At 30.9% G+C, this 20,874-nt stretch overlaps 1 protein-coding gene across 1 annotated transcript; it reads left to right on the top strand.

The window, feature by feature from the left end:
- Nucleotides 1-7,040: 7,040 nt before the first annotated feature.
- Nucleotides 7,041-19,769, top strand: LOC123303240 (V-type proton ATPase 116 kDa subunit a1-like). Its single transcript, XM_044886265.1, has 11 exons — nt 7,041-7,162; nt 10,007-10,182; nt 11,187-11,699; nt 12,053-12,442; nt 12,787-12,937; nt 14,283-14,775; nt 16,001-16,125; nt 16,692-16,915; nt 17,324-17,546; nt 19,371-19,542; nt 19,614-19,769. The coding sequence occupies exons 1-11, from the start codon at nt 7,147-7,149 to the stop codon at nt 19,705-19,707; spliced, it is 2,577 nt and encodes an 858-aa protein (XP_044742200.1). The 5' UTR covers nt 7,041-7,146; the 3' UTR covers nt 19,708-19,769.
- Nucleotides 19,770-20,874: the final 1,105 nt, after the last annotated feature.

The raw sequence follows: 20,874 nt of genomic DNA, 5'->3' as shown, positions 1-20,874 counted from the left end.
TATGGCATTCAACTTTTAAATAGATACGGAAGAATTTATAACTCTTCACGTATGATTTTTGCTTAATAAGTTCATCTTAATTTCTTCATAATAATTCACTTCATATTAAGCAATATTTGACGATAAATATAACCTGGAAAAGGGCCATCGATTTCAATCAAGATTTTCATCCGACTTAAATGAATCAAAATTAGAATTAGTTTGTTCACCATTATCTCCTGTATATTCAAGATTATTAGTGTATTAAATATAGCATTGTCAGTATGTTATTTCGCTTGTTCAGCCGTATTATAATCCGGCTAGCCAGACTTTTATCTAGCCTATACATTGCAAATAAACTGTATTAATACTATAATTTTACATGTTGGTTGATATAATTTGCATTGTCATTGATAACTTCGATAATGCATATTTGGGTCAATCATTTTCATTGACTTCCCAGTATCATCTCCAGCGTCAATTTCTAATAAATGGACTTAATCCAAATAAATGGCTTCAATGTTTTGACTGGTATTCTTTAACTAAAATAAGTAGACATTACCTACATCGATATTAACACCTTGGAAAAAGTTTGGTAGTTTGTTTTAGTTTCGGTCTTGTTTTAGTTTTTCATTATATAACTTTTTGAAAATAAGGGTAAACCTACCAAATATAGTGTAGGTACAAAAATTGTATTAGGAACAACTCCTGACAAATACACAGTCATAGTTTACTATGACACTTTCCCCATAATTAATAGACAAAATTTAAAAAAAATCACCAAATTAAAAATTTTTTTTTAAAGCAACATGAACAGCGATCATCATGCTTTCGTAAAACCCTACATCACTGACTGTCACATTTCGTCACTCTAAGTAAGACTCACCTCTCTCCCCCGTTTGCGTGACCCATTTTATAAATGGTCCCATATTTTATACCATTATATAAAATTTATACGTATAAAAGATATTTTAATTTATTTACAAAAATTCTTTAAAATTGTGAAACATTTTTTGAGGTAAGTCATGCAGAAATATTTATGGACGTCGGCAGAATTATTTACAAAAAGGTGTATGTAAGTTTTGACAATTTGGAAAAGAACTTAGCCGTTTAAGTATTTTTATTCATAGGTGGGCTTAAATAATACAAATTTTAACACACCCTTTACGTAGTTTGGAATTTAGAAACTAAAGCTTAATGTTGATTCAAGTAATATTCAAAATTAGTTAATTAAAAAATATTAGGAACTTGAAAAAAATTAGAAATAAATATGAGTTAATTACTTAACGTATTCAGATAAGTAAATTGATAAAATACCTTTCTATTATCTTAAATGATAATTTTCCAATTAATTAGGTCTATTGTACTATCACTCAGCAAATGAACTTCATAAATATATATGTCAATAAAATTTATCTCAAATGAAATTAGTCCTTATTTCAAGAAAAAATTTTAATTACTATAATCATTTTTGAATATCAACAAGTTTTTTTGTAAATTTGTTTGTAGTCTGGTCAATTTCCTGAGAAGAGACACTAAAGTACTTAAGTTACAATCCAGTTAAAAGTAAAAGAAATTAAGCAAATTCTAAATTGGGGATGAAATAAATCGAATTCAGATTGGATTTTATTGTCCGACATATTTTTAACTGATATTGAATCATAGCTCATAATTAGAGATTTTATTTTTTTTATCACTGCTATGTTTATAAATGTTTATAGATTTATGCACTACTAGCTTGATAGCCGCCCGCTTCACTGGACTTTAAAGTAAAAACCACCGCTTTATAGCCTCCACCTCTCTTATCTCACTTATCCCCCTTCCATAACACTCGAAGGGATTGTTTTACACAGCTAAAATATATGCACGGTTTTCAATTTTTTAAGTGTAAAATAGTTATAATTCATTTAGTATATCAGAAAAGATGGCTATTAATTGTTTTACATTCACAATTTTAAATTTTTACAGAAATCTTTGCTTTACGATTCAAAATGATGATCATAGATGGAGAAATAAAATATCAAATGTGTTATTCTGATGTATAAGCTATTATTGTACAGTTTCATTAAAATCCATTGGCTAGTTTTTGCGTGAAAGCGTAATAAACAAACAAACAAACATAAAAACAACACACATCCTTACTTTCACATTTATAATATGTAGGGATTAATAGAATCAGTGACGGTTTAAACTTTTTGGTACCTTAAGTTTTTACAGCAAGTGGTGCCCTGATTTTTCATTTTACTCTTACATTGCTTTTTTATTTGAAGTTAAATAGTTACAACTTTTAGGGCATTTTTTAATATCGAAATCCCTAAAAATATCAAATATTTACGGTTGATTACGCCAGTGCCTAGTGTGAAAATTGTTTATTTGTAAAAAAAAAAAAAAAGAGTTGGTCCTACAATGTAGGACACATGCTCGTTTTAAGTTAAGTTATTAGGGTAAGTTAGGTAAGGAGTTAAAGGGCTCGATTGGAAGTACCTACAATCACTTTGGGGCCTGAGGCCAATTGTGTTATCCTGTATTAAAAAATCCATTAACCTGAAAGCTTTTGTTCCGAATTACCTATTTCCAATTTTAGCAAAAGTTTATTTTTTCGATGCCCATTTCTAGTGTCTCTTCCTGGTAAGGAAAAAAAATGTTGTTCTTATTTTTACTTTTACTTAGTGGTTTCCCCTATAATAACTTTTAACGATTTGGTCGGTGGTAGAAATTATGATAAAAGCTATACACCGTGCCTCCTAGGTTCTATTCGCATTTATGATTATCTTCACGTATATATGTAATATATATCTTATAGCTTGGATTTATTTTTCTGGTAACAGCCATTAATATCTCGGTATTCAATAACTTTGGTCAAAACAACTCGGTCAAATCAACGATTCCGTAATCCGTATTCCGTAATACTGTCTGTACATGGTATTTCCATAATTATATCAGCCAATTGTTTGTTTTCACGTGTTCTATATGTTTTTCAAACATGGTAAAACGAATGGCTTTTGTTTTTAGCATGAACATATTGTAGATAATAATGTGGTTGACGAAAGGAAGAAAAGTAATTCTACGTGAATAATTAATAAATATCTGTTAAAAACGAATAAAATTTTTTACAAAATACATTTTTTTCAAGTATCAATTGTTATCAATGTATACATACATACCTACTTAGATTAATGAGGCAGAAAAACTTTTTAAAATTTTAAAATCAAATAATCAGCATATTATAATTTCTTCAAGTACATTGTATTATTCACGGGCAGCATGTAGGCAATATTATAACAAATGTGTAAAATGCATTACATACCAATAATACCTATACCTATCATTCTAAAAAGAATATTCTTCGAGATAATACCACAGAGCTGTACACACATAGGAAACTCAATAAATGAATTCTTGTTGCAATGAGAGAGGTAGAAGAGACAGAAATTATAGGCGTATAAGAGAGACGAAGACTGTACGCGCCTACTTTATCTTTCTCTCTCTATTGAGATCAATCGTTTGGTTATTAGTGTTTCAGTTGATTCAAAACCTTGCTTTGAGTTCACGAAAGGGATGTATGTTGTTAAATATTCTATGGAATATTAGGGAATGTAATTAAAAAAAGTTTGGCTTTTTATTATTAAAAATTGAAAATTAAGAATTCAGTATGAATTCAGTGTGAATTACCATTCAGCACTATTGTAACGGTGATTCAGAGAATTTCGATAACGGTATATGGAATATCACATAACGTAAAATATGTATCAGTGAATTTTTAGGAGAAATGAAAATATATTTATACTTTTTTAAACCAATACGCCGTCATGGTCAAACAAACAAGGGAAAATTTTGCTTTTTTTAAAGGAAACTATACATTTTTTTCCCTTTGCCGATTAAACTTTAATTTGAAATTTTTCCTAGATCCCAGTTATTGATCTCAGATTTTGGGTATTTTCAGGTTAAAAAGTTTTTTAATCACGAAAGCTTTTATCCAGTAAATTCACAATATATTTTTTCTACAGATTCCCATTTTTTACGACAGACAAATATATTTTTCCGCAAATAATTTACTATACTATTCTTACAGTTTTTAGTCTCAAAAACCGTTAAATCAGTTCTTCTTAATTTAACGATCAATAAACAGTCTGGCCTCTTTACTAAACGGCTCCGTTCAAGAAGCGGCATGAACTGTATTCAACCATTCTATAAAACAGCCATGCAAATGACTTGGATCGATAGAGTTTGCAAATGACTTGGAGCGACAGCCAGTTCATTAAATGCTGTATTAGACGTTACGCCTAAATAACATTCAGGCCGCTATAGTGCAATAAATAAGCCGGAAAATACCATCAAATGTGGAAAAGTGGTGGAACAGCTCCGATTTTAAAAATTTTTTGTGTATGTGTTCCTTAGACCTTTTAGAAATTAGGGTAGTTTTCCCATCCCCAAAGCACTCCAAATAGTAACAGTGAAAACAAATCAATATTTCAACTCGAAAATCGTCTCTCGAGGGTTTTTGAGGTCTCTGATCATGAATTCAAGGTTAAAAAGCAACTGAATACAGTTGGAACCCCATTAAAACTACCCCTGGAAGTGATAAACAAAAACTTTATTATATTCAAAATTTTGCTTCAGTAATCGTCTCTTGTGGAGCTTTTAGGTTCGCTGTTCATTAATTCAAGGTCAAAAAGTAATTGAGGATGGTTTCAACCCCATTGAAACTACCCCTAGAAGTGTCAATGATAAAAAAAAACTGAATATAGTTCCAAGCCACCCCTAAAAGCCACCATTAGAAGTAACAGAGAAAAAATTAAAATTTTTCCTCAAATATCGTCTTTAGGGGGGGCTTTGGGGTCGCCGATCACGAATCCGAGGTCAATGATATGTCTAGAGTCAATGATAAAAAACATTGAAAATTCTGAATGTCACCTCAGAAATTGTTTCTCTGCGGTTTTCGGAGTTGTTAATCATCAATATGAGGACAAATGGCAACTGAATGTAGTTCCCGGTCACCCCTAAAAGCCACCCCTTGAAGTGATAAAAAATTTAAATTTTTTAAATGTTTATCATTGTCTCTTCAAGGGATAGTTTTTTTTTTTGGGTTGCAACCACCTTCATCTACTTTTTGACCTTGGATTCGTAATCAGCGCTCCCAAATACGATATTCCACTTCTAGTGGTGGTTTTGATGGGGATGGTGTGACATTCAATTTTTTAACTTAAAATTCATGACCATCGACTCCGAAGCTGCAGAGACAATTTCTGAAATGAAATTCAAAATTTTTTTTATTGACACGTCTAGGGGTAGTTTTAATGGGGATCCAACCATCCAAGTTACTTTTTAACCTAGGATTTGTGATCAGCGACCTAGGCTTGGACCTACATTGAGTTGCTTCTTGACCTCAAATTCATTATCAACGACTTCAAAAACCGCAGAGAGACAATTTCGGAGTCAAAATTTTGAATTAAATAAATTTTTTGTCTCTGTCACTTCAAGGGTAGTTTTAATGGGGTTGCGACCGTATTCAGTTGATTTTTAAATTTGGATTCATGATCAATGACTTTAAAAACCCTCGGGAGACGATTTTTGAGGTAAAATATTGCTTTGTTTGAACTGTTATTATTTGGAAAGTTTTGGGGAGTAGAAAACTACCCATCATAAAAATTTTTTGAAATCAGAGCTGTTCCACCACTTTTCCACATTTTCCGGCTTATTTATTGTACTACTAGTGCCGCGTCGTTTAATTATAAGGCTAGGGTGTTAATTTAACGACTAATTAAGCTAGTTAGTTGCGACATATATAACATACACGGCGAATAGTATAAGAAAGACCCTACATAAATGCGAGAAGAATTTAAGAACTAGATACGTCACGTCATATTTACTTGGTCTAGCCCAGACTAAATTTGTCGCCAAAGTACAATTTTTCGTACAAAAATGATCCATTTATTTTGTATAAAAGTACAGATTTGAAAAGATCGGAAATTGTTTACAAAAATTATCTTGACCATGACCTTGATCATGATCTTCAAGGTCAACGTTATTTTGCAATCGTAACCCCTGCAAAACCATTATATTTGACATATTATTCGACGGGGAATTCAATGGTGATGGATGAACTTGGATGAATGGTGCTGATTTGACCATGAACATAACCGTAAAGCTACCGCGACCATGATCTTCAAGGTCATTCCAAGGTCAAAGATCTTATTTCATAGGAAACTCTAAGGCAAGAGGGACAATTCTGGCCAATAAAGGCAAGGAGATATCATGGCCAAATTAACTGGGTATATACTTTTCTACTTTATTTCTTATCATTTAGGATCTAAATTAACTGTTAAAGCAACCAGGAGATCCACATGTCCCCCATAAAATTCTGCAACTTTTGTTTAAATTATGTTTTTTGCTTAACTAAAAAGCGAGCTATTAGCCATAATAAATTTAAATGGTCCACCTGTTTTTATAATGTGTGATATATTTATAAATTTTATGCTTTCTATGATTGATTTGATTGCAAAAAAAGCTCACCAACATTGCAGAGAATGCATGTTCAATCATCAAACGAATCCGACTTAAGTATTTTTTGGGTGAAAATTCTTTAAAAAAATAACTTTCGCAGATAATAAAAATTTCAAAATCCAGAAGTCGCAGATAAATAAAAATTCCCGATTTTTTGCAACTTGGACGTTCCCAGAGGACATGCATACCTGATTATCGTTCAAATTAAGTAAATATTAAATTATAGGTAAAAATCTCGGAAAATTACTTGACCTATTTAATTTAATATTAACTTAATTTGAACGAAACGCTTTTTAAATTTTTACTTTATGTTAATAATCATATAGGTAAATTCAAATATTGATATCTAATCGTGAAATTAAAGATGTGAGATAATATTTAGTCTACACACACTTATTAACTAACACATTTCTACCTATTTTAGTGAATAAAATTTTTTCTTTTGAAATACAAAGATTTGATAACAAAAATGAAATAGCACACGGTTTTTGAATGATAGTACCTATTCTCCACACCTAAGAATATACAATTAAGATATTTTATTTTATTTTTTAATAATATTAAGTTTTTTAAATTAGTTATTTATAACTATTCTTTAGTTTTTAACTTCTCGTAATTCAGTGAATTAAAAATATATATGTGTATAAATTACCTCGAATCACCATGGGTAGTGTTTACGGTTTGTATAAAAATTTTATTCCTTATTTTTAACGTTTTAAACTTTTAAGTGCAAGTACTGTTAGGTTTCGTAGACTTAAAAAAAAGCTTTACTCGATGTAGGTCATTTTCTTTGTTTATTTACTCGTTAAATCAATTTGTTTAGCCTTTTAGACTTATTTGCTATTTCTCGAATATCATATTTTCCCCTAAAAACCATATTTAAATGCGGATTGCGGAAAGTTGGCCGAGCGAATGAGCTTAAAACCATCAAAAATGGATTTTACGGATCCAAATCCTATTGCCTATATAATGCCTAATAGCTGGATTTTACGGATCCAAATCCTATTGCCTATATAACGCCTAATAGCGAAAGGTTTTTTAATTCTGAGTATCAGACCAAAAGCCCATTCTGAAATTTGTCGAAGTTACCGGATTTATTTCTGTACGGCATTTATGTAATTTGCTTCAAATACATATGCACAGTTAGTAGCCACCAACGCCGTACATATTTGCTGGTGCAGGGGTGAGATTCCAAGAGGTTTCATATTTCCACCTGTACTCACCAGTGGCGCACAAAACCTGTAATGCCATGGTGCTTAAACTTACTTTTACATATAGGAGCATCTTTTCGAAATGATTCCTTGCGGTTCATTTCAGTCGAAAAATTTGGGCTTCTGTTCTTTACATAATAAAAATCTCTGTTTACCGGCTATCATATTGCTATGGCTGACATCGAAGTGGCAACAGACGCTGTGGTGGCTCTCAGTGTGTATAGCTATTGTACTTTTTTTTTTATAAATTTAACAGCAACAATTATTTAGTAAATTGATAAAACGTTTGTTAACAAATTAACCAATATCAATAACAAATTATCAATAACAGGAACTTTTGAATAACAATGCTTTTGAAAAGCCACAATAGCTACTGAACTACAAAAGTAATTACGAGAATGTGGAGGTGAAGCTCGCTCTGTACTTTTTTGTGTGCCTTATGTTGTTTTTGACTCGGGTACAAAAACTGAATTTGGCGAAGTCGAACAAGGCGAGACAAGGACTGGCAAAACACCATAAGTATGACATCTACATTCTCTTGTCATACGTCTTGCCCGAATTCGCGTTATTTCGTGAAAATATAGAGGAGTTACACAAAATATTAATTAATAGAGAAACAATAAAATTTTAAACAAGAAATCTATGAAAACATCTACCGTTTTCCTATAAGACCAATATTAAATATGTCCATTTTTGAAGTCATTTATTTATTTATTTAAATAATCGCCCCCCCCCCTAAAATTTTCATTTTCAGAGTTGATTTAGACTTAGTCCAAAAAAAAAGTCCCGAAATGGCCCTAGCGCTCGTACATCCTTAAACCAGTAGTGATACCAACATTCGATAGAACCAAAATACGTTACAAAATAATCGCTATTAACAAAAAAACTTCGCAACTGAAACTTTTTATTTTTTTTCTTTATGTCCTGTAGAAGAATTTATTATATAAGAAAATTTCTCGGTAGCGGGGCTATATATATTCGTAGGCTCTAGAAAATTTGTAATTGTGTGTTTAATTTTAATTTTTCGAGTGTAATTTAACGTACACCTTATTTATTGAATGTCGGAGAAAATGATTTACCATTCTATATTCGATGATCTTTCTGTTAAAACAACATCAAAACGGATTTTCACCAATTTGAAGCTCCGACACTCCCGCTACTGAGAGAATTTCATTAAGTAAGAGTTCAATAGCACATGTACACAAAATATTAGTGAAGTAATCACAATACTATATCATCTAGTCATAGAGAGTTCGTAAACTGCCAAGTACCTAATTTATGATTCTCGCAAACTTTTATAACGACGTAGATAATAGTGGTGATTTACAGTTTTGTTTATAAAATATATTCAGAAGCGTAAATTAATTCTCCGTATTAACGATTGGTGAAAGCGGAAGTTGTATGAGTATCCACAATTATGATCTCACGCCAGATATTAATTTTTCATTAAAATTAATTGCAATTCAAATTGTATGGTGAATGGGGAGTACTAGACCGTGGGACACAAAGGGTTTTTTAAAATTATAAATACATACTTGAAACTTCGAGAGTGACTTCTTTTGACGAGTCTACCAAACTTTTCTCTACGATTTTTTTTCGAAAAGACTGCGATTCAAATGAGCATGATGACTTCGTATTTGAGTTATCGTTCTGAAAAAACGCAGTAAGGAATTTGTCGGACACTATGACGACTTGATAATATTAATAATTATGAAATATTTAATACCGGGGAGCTTGTATATCACTTCGAACATGCCGTACTTAAGTATTTTTGCTTTTGACTACGTACACGGTTCACTTTTGCCTAATTGTTTAATTAATGTTATCACATGGTCATAGTGTACGACAAATTTTCTGTTACGTTTTTTCAAAACGATAACTCAAATATGAGGTCATCATGATCATTTGAAAAAGAACCTATTCAAAAAAAATATTGTACAGGGAAGTTTGGTAGACTCGTCAAATGGAAGCCATTAACGAAGTTTCAAGTATGTATTCATGATTTAAAAAAATCGTGATATTCCACGGTTTATACCGAGTCAGATATTTTTTCTTTCAATAATTTTAATTTAATTTGTTTAAACATTACGTCAAAATAATTAATAGATTTGTATGGTCTAATCAGTGATATGATAAATAATAGGTAAAGTGATTTTTTTATTTATTCAAAAGCACTTTATTTAATTTCAAATTAATCATTTTTTTCGTAATAATTTGAGAATGAACTGTTTCGGTACATAAACGTTTGGTTTTTCTAATAAATTAATAATAATTTGTATAAATAAATTTTATTTTTAAATTTGTATTTTTAGAAACAACTGCTTATAGCCGAATTGAAACACCAGAACAATCTTTAACACCCGGCAAAGCAATGGGTTCAATGATACGTAGTGAGGAGATGGTCTTGTGCCAATTATTCATCCAACCGGAAGCAGCTTATTCAACTATTTCAGAATTGGGTGAAGCTGGAATTGTTCAATTTCGTGATGTAAGTATAATAAATATTTTATGTAGTTTTAATAAAATGGCGCATATCATTGACCAAATGTTCAAGGATTTATTGATTTGATAAAGTCATTTGTATGCAAGTATTAAACTTTAAAGTATTGATTTTTTTGTACTAATTTCACAAATTAATTTTTATTGAGTTGGAATTATATAATATCAAGTTCAAATATTGGAAAGCATTTTTGAAATAATTGCAAATTTCTGAAAATAGCATTTCATATACTTCTACCCACTTGTAATTTATAAAGATTAGATTAACGCCTGCATTTTTTCCCACCCACGTTGATTTTATCTCACGTTATTTTGAAGTTAATTAGAGCTGCAAACTTGCGTTATAATTTGCGTCCTTAGGAACAACTGTATAGTAAAGTTTAAGGGGCAACCTAAATCGGCCTCAATATTAGATAACTATACAAATATTATTTTTATTAAAGTCTATATCGAATATAGTGGCTAATTTAACTTAGAATTTAAGCTACAATTGTAAAAACTTAAGACGTAGACTTGACAAGGCTTATGAAACGCAATTTATTGTATTAAAAAAATATTAATTTTACCGATCATAAGAATAATATGGAAATATTAGTGGATTCAAAAATGATAACTTCACAAGAAGTAGAATAATCTCTCCAGCTTGAGCTTTCTTGGCATACTAAAGTTTTAGAATGTTGCTAAAGTTTTTCACAAGAACGCAAACCTTATGATTTTCTTTTTGTAACTAAGCAAAAACTGCAGATCTTAAGACAGAACGAAAGTTAAGACACAGATAGCTTGATGAATTAAGACGTAGTATAGTGTAGTTGAGACGCACCACGATAACAAATATGATAGTGATAACCTGCATCTTAAGTTTTAACACACCTCGGCGTATCAACTTGCATTTTATCTAAGTGCTTCATAACGTAGGGGAGAGAGATAGAAAAATTATAGAATTATGGACCCAGAGGATAGAATGTTGTTAAATCATTATGTATTTACTTTCAGTTAAACGAAACAATAAATTCATTTCAACGTAAATATGCTACAGAAGTGAAGCGTTGTGATGAAATGGAACGCCAATTACGATATTTTGAAGCTGAAATGAATAAAGATGGTGTAAATATTCCAGAATTAACAGAATTACCACGTGCTCCAAATCCAAGGGATATGATTAATTTAGAAGCACGTTTAGAGAAAACCGAAAGTGATATTGTGGAATTAAGTCAAAACGCACGTAATTTAAAATCATCATACTTGGAATTGTGTGAAATGCAACATGTGTTAGAAAAAAGTCAATTAGAACAAGAACAAAGTGGTCGTATGCGTGGAGAGTCTGTTGTATCAAGAACTTTAGTTGACGAAGATTCACTTGTTAATCGAGGCCGACTTGGTTTTGTTGCTGGCATGGTGGAGCGTGAACGTATACCAGCATTTGAGCGTATGTTATGGCGGGTATCTCGTGGTAATGTTTTTCTACGACAAGTACCATTAGATAAACCATTTGAAGATCCAATCACTGTAAGTGCATTTCTTTACTTTCCTTATATAAAAAGTAGGCTTTGAAACTTTTTTCACCTTTGCGTTTATTTGTTTCTTGTCGAACAAGATATACCAGTTAAGTTACCCAATTGGTCGGCTAAGGTATGACCCATTCAATTCGACTTAATTTTTTTGTGGAATGTCTGAAAAGCTCTTTGGACGCATTGATACTAAAGAGTTAACTGACTTCTAGATATTATTGAATCACCTACAAACCTGTTCACTTTCTCCTAAATTTTCTTTTTTCTTGATGTGATCGTGTTTTGCTGTGAATAATATTGGGGACAATAAGCATCTATGGATAACTTCATTGATTAATATTTCTTTTACAGGGCAATGAACTTTATAAAACAGTATTTGTAGCATTTTTCCAAGGAGAACAATTAAAATCGCGGGTATTGAAAATATGTTCTGGTTTTCGTGCATCATTGTATCCAGTACCGGATACAGAAAAAGAACGTTCAACCATGTTACAAGATATCAAAACACGTATACAAGATTTAGCCACGGTATTAAATCAAACACAAGATCATCGTTCACGTGTATTGGTATCCGTATCAAAAGAACTGCAAACCTGGACGGTTATGGTGCGTAAGATGAAGGCGATTTATCATACATTAAATATGTTTAATGATGATGTTACAAAAAAGTGTTTGATTGGAGAATGTTGGGCTCCAGTAAATGATTTACCAACTGTGCAAGAAGCTTTACGCATTGGATCTGTAAGTTTTCACAAAAATAAATTATAGTTTAATTGTCTCAGCTCGTGTTCGTTTCGGTATAAAATATGAAAACTGTAAGCAACTTTTCTACAATACAACGGTTGCTTTGATTGGCCATTTTCTTAGTATTATCCAGGGATAAACAGATGGGTTAAAGTCAATTATATGCAAAATGGGCAAAAAGTTTTGTTTCCAGTATCGTTTGATTTTTTCGTCGGCACAAATTCCGCCTTTCGGAATAAAGTTCCCTCTACAAGAAAAGCATATTTGCATATGATTTGCACATTTGATACCCAAACATCATAGAGTGAATAACGCCGGAGCTAATGGCTTATTTGTTTCAGAACACTTCGGGGTGTTCAATTGCTTCATTTTTAAATATTATTAATACAAGTGAAATTCCTCCAACGTTTCATCGCACCAATCGTTTTACCAAAGGTTTCCAAAATATTATTGATGCATATGGAATTGCATCATATCGGGAAGCTAATCCAGGTAAAGTAAAAATTGAAGTGTTGCAAATAGTTGTGATTGCAGTCTCAATTTTAAAATTCTTTTTTATCAGCTATATTAGAAAATGTTAACTCGTTGAAGATATTAATTTACTTACATAAATTAATAATAGCATTTCTTGAGAAAGTATGCTTTAATCGGATCTATGGATGGTGATCTCTCTTCAGAAATCTAGTGGTTTACCAAGAAAGTGATAATTTTTCCGTCTATTAACAAGCGTTCAGAAGTTCTGAACTCATTTTGAAATCAGTAGACTCTCACCCTAGCTCCTGAAAATCTCTCTTGAGTTTACTAGAATATTCTCGAGGAAAACCACCTTTTTCGTAGGGTTTCCCTTTATCAATGGTTTACCACAATTCTTATCGATGTACAATAAATAGAGTAACGCTTCGATGACACTTATTTAATATGGATGAACTAGGTGTGTCATAATATTAAATGTGGTAGCGGGTTCGATTCCCGCGCTCACCACAAAAATTAATTTAACTAATAGTTGTGATGGGCTGGTGTAGTGCATGGTATATGCATGAAGAGGTGCACACAGCCTTTGAAAATAAATAAGGAGCTGATAAATGAAATTATCAACACATATGGTATCACCATGGGCTCTATAGCCTAAGTGTATCCTTCGTGTACAGGCAATATAACCTTACCTAACCTACCCTACAATAGCACTAGGTACATTTTTGAACGTCAAAAAACAATTTCACTAGTTTAAAATTTTTAATGATTTCGTCTGTTTTGTAATCTACATTTAATTCGATACTTACTATGGCCAAATTTGTCAATCTTTCTTGAGTCATGGTTGATCATAAGTAGTTTTTGATTAATTTCAATTTTGAAAAGGATCTTTTGCCTTCTGCTATTGTCACAGACAGTGTTAAATATATACGTAAATACATTTGAAACATTAGGAAATACGGACATTAAATTATTGGAATAAATATAATTTAGTAAGTCTTTGGGTTCCGTCTTTATTTAAAAAATAGATAGAGGCAATAATTCAAACTCATTAAATGAGTAAAATTTTCTGAATGAGTTAAGTTGAGACATTGTGCTTTTATTTATTTTCGTCCAATACCCTCCAACGATCAAAAATGAAAACTTTATATTGAAGTGATCTGTAATTAATCTCCTGGATTTTGTTAAATGATGCGAATTCTGGTAAACTACAAAATCTCTTTTTTAAATATTTTTTCGATCAAGGCATTAACAGAATATTTTTGAATTAAGGACAATAATCTAAAAAAACACTGTACAGCCAATCACCTTAGAAAACGCTTGGCTTCAAATCTTCAAATTCTTAATCAAATCTTTATTGTTGTAGCTTTATACTCAATAATTACATTTCCATTTTTATTCGCTGTTATGTTTGGTGATTTGGGTCATGGTTTAATAATGTTCCTATTTGCATTATTTATGGTTCTACGTGAGGACTACTTTTTGAAAAAAAAATCCACTAATGAAATATGGAATATATACTTTGCTGGGCGTTATATAATATTATTAATGGGTGCATTCTCAATGTATACGGGCTTTGTGTACAATGATATTTTCGCAAAATCAATGAATATTTTTGGTTCAAGATGGCAAAATTATTTTAGTGCAACAGAAATATTAAATAACACTGGATCAGGCGGTATAACGTTTTACCCAGATTTTGCGTACAAAGGTACACCATATGTGTATGGTATAGATCCTGTTTGGCAATTGGCTGATAACAAATTAATATTTTCTAATTCGTATAAAATGAAAATGGCTATAATTATTGCTATTGTTCATATGTTGTTTGGTATCTGTATGACATTGGTTAATATTGTGTAAGTTATTTTATTCAATCGAACTTTTTCAATTGCGATTTTTGTTTAGTACAGAATCAAATTTAGGACCATCCCCCCGAAACATTTATAACTTCACACCATAATCAATTAAATGAGGCAGATATCGATAGGCTATTTTTTTATATTCTTCATTTAAATAACATACAATAGGGCATATTTATGAAATTTAAATTTGATTCAAATTTTTTTTCCCAAACATTTATTGTCTTGACATTTGAACTAAACCATTATTTTAGTAATTAATATCTATTTAATTACTTAAAATTAATTAATAAAAGTACAAATTCAGTGAGAGAAATTCAAATTTCTAAAACGGAAATTCAAATTTTAAAACAGACGTGACGTCATAGTATGTGGCTTGTCAGACTTATGGACATACTGTATGATATTAATAGCTCTTATATTGTATGGTATTACCTGTAGTAAACAGTACATTGAACTGCCACCAATTGATAACTCACATATTAATACGCCATCAACAGAGAGCGCCAAAAGGACTGCGTTTAAACATCTTAAAATTATTCTCTATTTTAAAAATTTTTTTACACTTAATTGCAGCTTTTTTAAACAGTATTTATATTTTTTACAATAACGGTGTAACAATGAATTAAAAATATAAAAAAAATACATGAATATTTCCTATTAATTACTAGTAAAGTATTTAAATAGGGTATCTAAGAATGTTTTTTAATGTATTTAATTTCAATTAGTTGGCGTGAAGAAAATTAATGAAATACATTCATCGATACACATTTTTCAAGTATGATTTGCTTCTATTATTAATGCTTTAGTATTGCCCATACTTTTTAATAAGTGGCAAATATTTGTTATAGATTGAAGTTGCTCCATTTGCTACCTCTAGCGCTAGCTGGTTCTGCAAATATCGAATGCAATTTTTATTTAGTACAAAACTCAAAGTAATAGCAAAAATTTTGTGTTTGAATCCAAAAACAAGGTTTGTCTGTATATTATTATCCTTTAATTTCAATTTCACCTCAAATTGTTTTTATACTCCACATTTTAGACTCCAGTAAACAAAATTGCTAGATACTAAAAATTAACAACTTAAGTGGCTGGTATGAAATTATTTAACCGAGAAAATCGAATATAAGTGTGTTGAAAAACGGGCTTTCTCTAATATCCTCAGTTTACTACTAAGAGATTTTTTTAATTCTAACGTATAAACGTATTTTTTTCTTTTTAGGCATTTCAAAAGATGGTCTGAAATTTTGGTAGAATTTATACCGCACGTAGTATTTTTATCCTGCCTAATTTTATATTTAGTTTTTATGATCTTTTTTAAATGGTTTAAATACAGTGTTTTTAATGGTAAATTCTACTTTTAATTATTTGATATTGCATACCCCGGGGATTTCTCGATAGATGAAGCAACTGCTTAAAAAAACGATAGGGCAGCTACTTTGTCGATGTCTGGCATTGGAAAACTGGTGTTCATAAATTTTGGAACAAGGTATTCGAAATTGTATGAAAGAGGGTGTGGATATAGACATTGAGAAAATAATGAACTTAGCTTAAAGCTAAAAATTGGAGAAGACCAAGGATAAAATTTTCTTGCGAGCCACATGTAGCTATTTAAAATGAAGCATGCTTAGAAAAATGTTGTGGACTGATAGAGAGCAGACTCGCTTCAATTTTTCATTCTTTAAACAGTTTTTGGTACCTTTGGAAAAATGAAAGCATGTCCAGGAGTAGTGATTGACCTTAAAATTTTGCTTTAGATTGATTCTTCCATATTCAATAGAATTATAACGCATTTATTCGAATATATGATTATATATACTTTATATAATTCTATTGAAAAGAGTTCCACGTCAGAATCTTCTGAAAGTTTTCAATAAAGTTTTCAAAATATTGAATATAAAAATTGATTTTAGAACAAATAAACGGTGCTGGATGTGCTCCATCAATTTTAATTTTATTCATTGGGATGTTTTTACAAAGTCCGCCAGACGTTTCCGAGGGTTGCGGTGATGGTTACATGTATGCAAACCAAAAGTATTTTCAATACGTTATACTTGCACTCGCATTAATTAGTGTTCCAATTATGTTATGTGGAAAGCCCTTAATTATTATGCACAGAAGAAAAAATGCTCAAAAGGTTTGTAAAAAATTTTAAAATTTGCTTCTATCCCAAATACAGGATGAATTACAAAAACAATTCACAAAAATAATTTGAATCATCATAAATTTTTACTCATGACACCAGACTTCAAGACTTATGCCAAGGTCCATTACCAAGCTATTTTAAATTTTCACGTAGTTGAAAATATATCGTTTTCGCTTAAGCATATTCCGTTATTATACGTTGAATGCTTCGACTTCTTTATAGTTTTTAAAGAGATTTACAGATATGAGTGAGTGTGCATATCAAAGAAGTAAAATTCCCTGGAATATTAAAACTGTTTTGATAAGCTGTGGGTTTAAAGTCATTTAAAAAGCCAGTCTATTTTTAAAACAAGTACCTCACCCGTTGCTTTTTATTAAGTTCATTTATAATTTTAAACAGTACAATCGACATGAAAATGGTATCGAGTTAACATCAACAGCTTTAAATTCTCAGGATAGTTCTGCACCAGCGGCATCAGCTGGCGGAGCGCATGGTCATGACGATTTACCAATGGCTGAAGTATGGATTAATCAAGGCATTCACACAATTGAATTTTGTTTGAATGCAATTTCGCATACAGCATCATATTTACGTTTGTGGGCGTTATCGTTGGCACATGCACGTAAGTTTATTTGTATAATAAAATAATTTCGCTGTGCAAAGTAAGGGAAGTAAATACCTACTGTAATTTCGAAAAATTCGGTCATTAATTTTCAATGAAAATTATGAGCATGCCTGAATCCATTTTGATTAGTTTCGGTATTAAAAACTTTTCGGATTTAAAATTTAGGTATTTGTTGTACTTGTAAAGGGAGTTTCAATAAGAGTGCACTATTTTGTGTAATTATTTTCCGTGCATTGTTCCGTGGTTGTTCCAATTATTGAAATGAAGCATGGCACAAAAAATAACACGTTATGATTGTGAAATCCATGGCAAAAATGGGAAAAGTGACGCTAAGACAGAAAATGCACCCAATGTGTCGAACAATTCGAAGACTGGCCAATAAATGTGAAGAAACTGGGTCAATTATTGACAGTAAGTCTCCTTTTACGCCGTCGTTATCAGTCTTAAAAACATTGCTGCTGTAAGCGAGAATTTAAACGAAAGATCTTCGTCATCACTCGTACAAGATTACAAGATTTAGCTTTATCAGGAGCTTAAACACTCAAAGCACCGGCAATTCGTTAAACGGGTAATGGAGCAAAGTGAAGAGAATGTCGATTTTTTGAAAATAATCATTTTAACTGATGAAGCGCATTTAAATTTGAATGGTAATAAATAAAATTATCCATTTTAAACATCCATTTATTCATTTTTGAAGTGAAAAACCATTTCAATCATTTTTTAAACCCCGAACCCCCGTGTCTGTCTGTTGCATGGTAACGCCTAAACGGATGAACTGATTGGGATTTTTTGTTTCATTTGAAAGGTAATTTAATGGGAAGTGTTCTTAGCTATGTTTCCAGTGCGAGTTTAGGGTTGCGTACCCGAAAGAACTAAAAATAGGCAATGATCCTCAGAATCGGTTCATTTGGAGTTAAGCCTTTTAAATCCGTTTCAATTCTGAGTTTAGGGCTCCGAACCTGAAAAATTTTTCGGGGGCTATTTAAGTTTTGTAAATTTCACTTATTATGTGTACCGTAAAGGTAAATGTTCCGTATTTGGCTAATCAGACTTACTTAGGTTTGCTACACTCAATCACGTAATAAGTGCACTGTAGCTAGATTTGATTTAATTAGAGCGCGATTTGGTCTAGCTAACTCTACCATGTTGAGCTCTCTATTAGTAAATTTTCTCTGCTGTCTAGTTAGAGAGCGTATAATAAAAAAGTAGTTTTAATGTGAATAGAAGTAAGGAGGTTTATCTAGATTAATATGATCTATTTCAGTATACTGAATAGAGAAACTGCTCTAGATGATATGTCTAGAGCAAAGCAGAGCAAAATCTTGTTTCAGTATAAATAATTGTTTTGAATTTGCCTTGATAGAACTATTTCTATCTAAAGCAAATCTTGTTATAGTTTGATCAAATAAATCAAATCAAATTAAACATTTGAAACCAACCAATACATAAACTGCCTTTTCGGATTTGTTTTATTCTTGAGATTCGTACATAACTTTTAGAAAATAACAAATGACCCTGAAGCATATGAATGGATTTTCATCAGAAATAGTTAAAAATCATTTCGAAAAAAAAAACATGAAATTGGTAAAACAATTGGCTTTCTGTTCATCTGTTTTAAAGAGGCTAAACTGTAAGATATTTGTTTTTCGAAAGCTTACATTAGAATTTTGCACATAGACTGAGAATTTGTACTCTATGGGTAACTGCAGCTAATGTCATGTGGATGAATCAATCTAGTTTTTTTTCAATATTTAGCTTTTCTTTCTTGGGAGTAAGTGGAACTAAAACTAACATTGTTATTACTTAATTTATTCTCTTCAGAATTGTCGGAAGTATTATGGACCATGGTATTATCAATGGGATTGAAAGGAGAATTATATACCGGAGCTGTGGTCTTATATTTTATATTTGCTGCTTGGGCATTCTTTAGTTTAGCTATACTCGTTGTGATGGAAGGTTTATCAGCATTTTTACATACTTTACGTTTACATTGGTAAATTTTTTTTATTGTTATACAGAAAATGGTCAATAATATACAAATAATATATTTTTTATCGTTTTTAGGGTGGAATTTATGAGTAAATTTTACGCAGGTGAAGGCTACGCATTTGAACCATTTAAATTTACGACTCTGTTGAATGAAACTGAAGAAGAATAATATAAATTTATTTTTTGTAATTGTTCGACAGTGGCATGTCTTCATGAACAAAATATGTACTTAAATTATAATTCAATTGAAATATAATATTTAAAAACTATAAATCCTAATAAGTATTTATTTAATTAAATAAGTTAATAACAATATCCATCATAAACCTATCATAAAGCTTGTAGATACTGCTTGGTTCTCTAATTACTGCTATGTGTATAGTTATGGTATATTTAATCAGAACTCATTTAAAATCAATTTGAAAAATTTAGATGAAACTTTTTCGAAAAATTTTTCTAGTCTTAAATTAATTTTTGATGAAAATAAATTAAATTAAGGCTTTCGGTATAATGACACCTTTTTTCTAAATAAAAACAATATGGAAGTTTTAATAAAAATGCATGTAACAAAAATTTTTTTAAATAATATAATAAGATAATATAGGGTGTCCTACTCGAAATACACTAAAATAAATATTTAATCACTTAGGTGTATTGAACATAATAAGCAACCCGACCCAAATAATTTTATTTTAAGAGTCACATAGCTGGAGCTATAAGATATCTGATTAAATTTATATTTGTGAAATATATGCGGGCGGGAAGAATATACTTACTTCCCAGTATAATAAAAAGTAATTAAATAAAAAAAATAAAAACTCGAACTCGATCGAATGCTATGAAATTTTTTTCGGATCATATTGCCGTTAATACGCTTCGATTTGCACCGCAACGAAGTGGAAATATCATTTTTTGTTCGCGTGATATCGGTCAGAAAAAAATTTTAGAAAAATATCGTCCGGCTCGAAACGACTCGATCGAATGTTATGAAATTTTTTTCGGATCATATTGCCTTTAATACGCATGGATTGACACCTCAACGGTGTCGATATGATTTTTTGTTCACGCGACTTCTCCAAATTAGTGTTAATGCCTTAGCCTAACCGTGGAACGTAAAAATATGTTGAAAATTTCGATTTCGAAAATCGGACCCATTACAATAACTTCCTACAGTGGGATGTTAAAAATACTGAATATGGAAAAAAGTTTTAAATATAAGATGTAGATATCAAAATTTTCTATAAAATCATTTCTGATCACTTTTGACTTACTGAAATTAATAAAAAATCGAAAAATGTAATTTTTAAAATTTTGTTCAATCTATGAAGTCATCTCA

This window comes from Chrysoperla carnea, chromosome 1 (genome assembly GCF_905475395.1).
Source record: "Chrysoperla carnea chromosome 1, inChrCarn1.1, whole genome shotgun sequence".
Classification (NCBI taxonomy): domain Eukaryota; kingdom Metazoa; phylum Arthropoda; class Insecta; order Neuroptera; family Chrysopidae; genus Chrysoperla; species Chrysoperla carnea.
The sequence above is the reverse complement of the archived record's forward strand: the minus strand, read 5'-3'. Positions and strand labels throughout refer to the sequence as shown.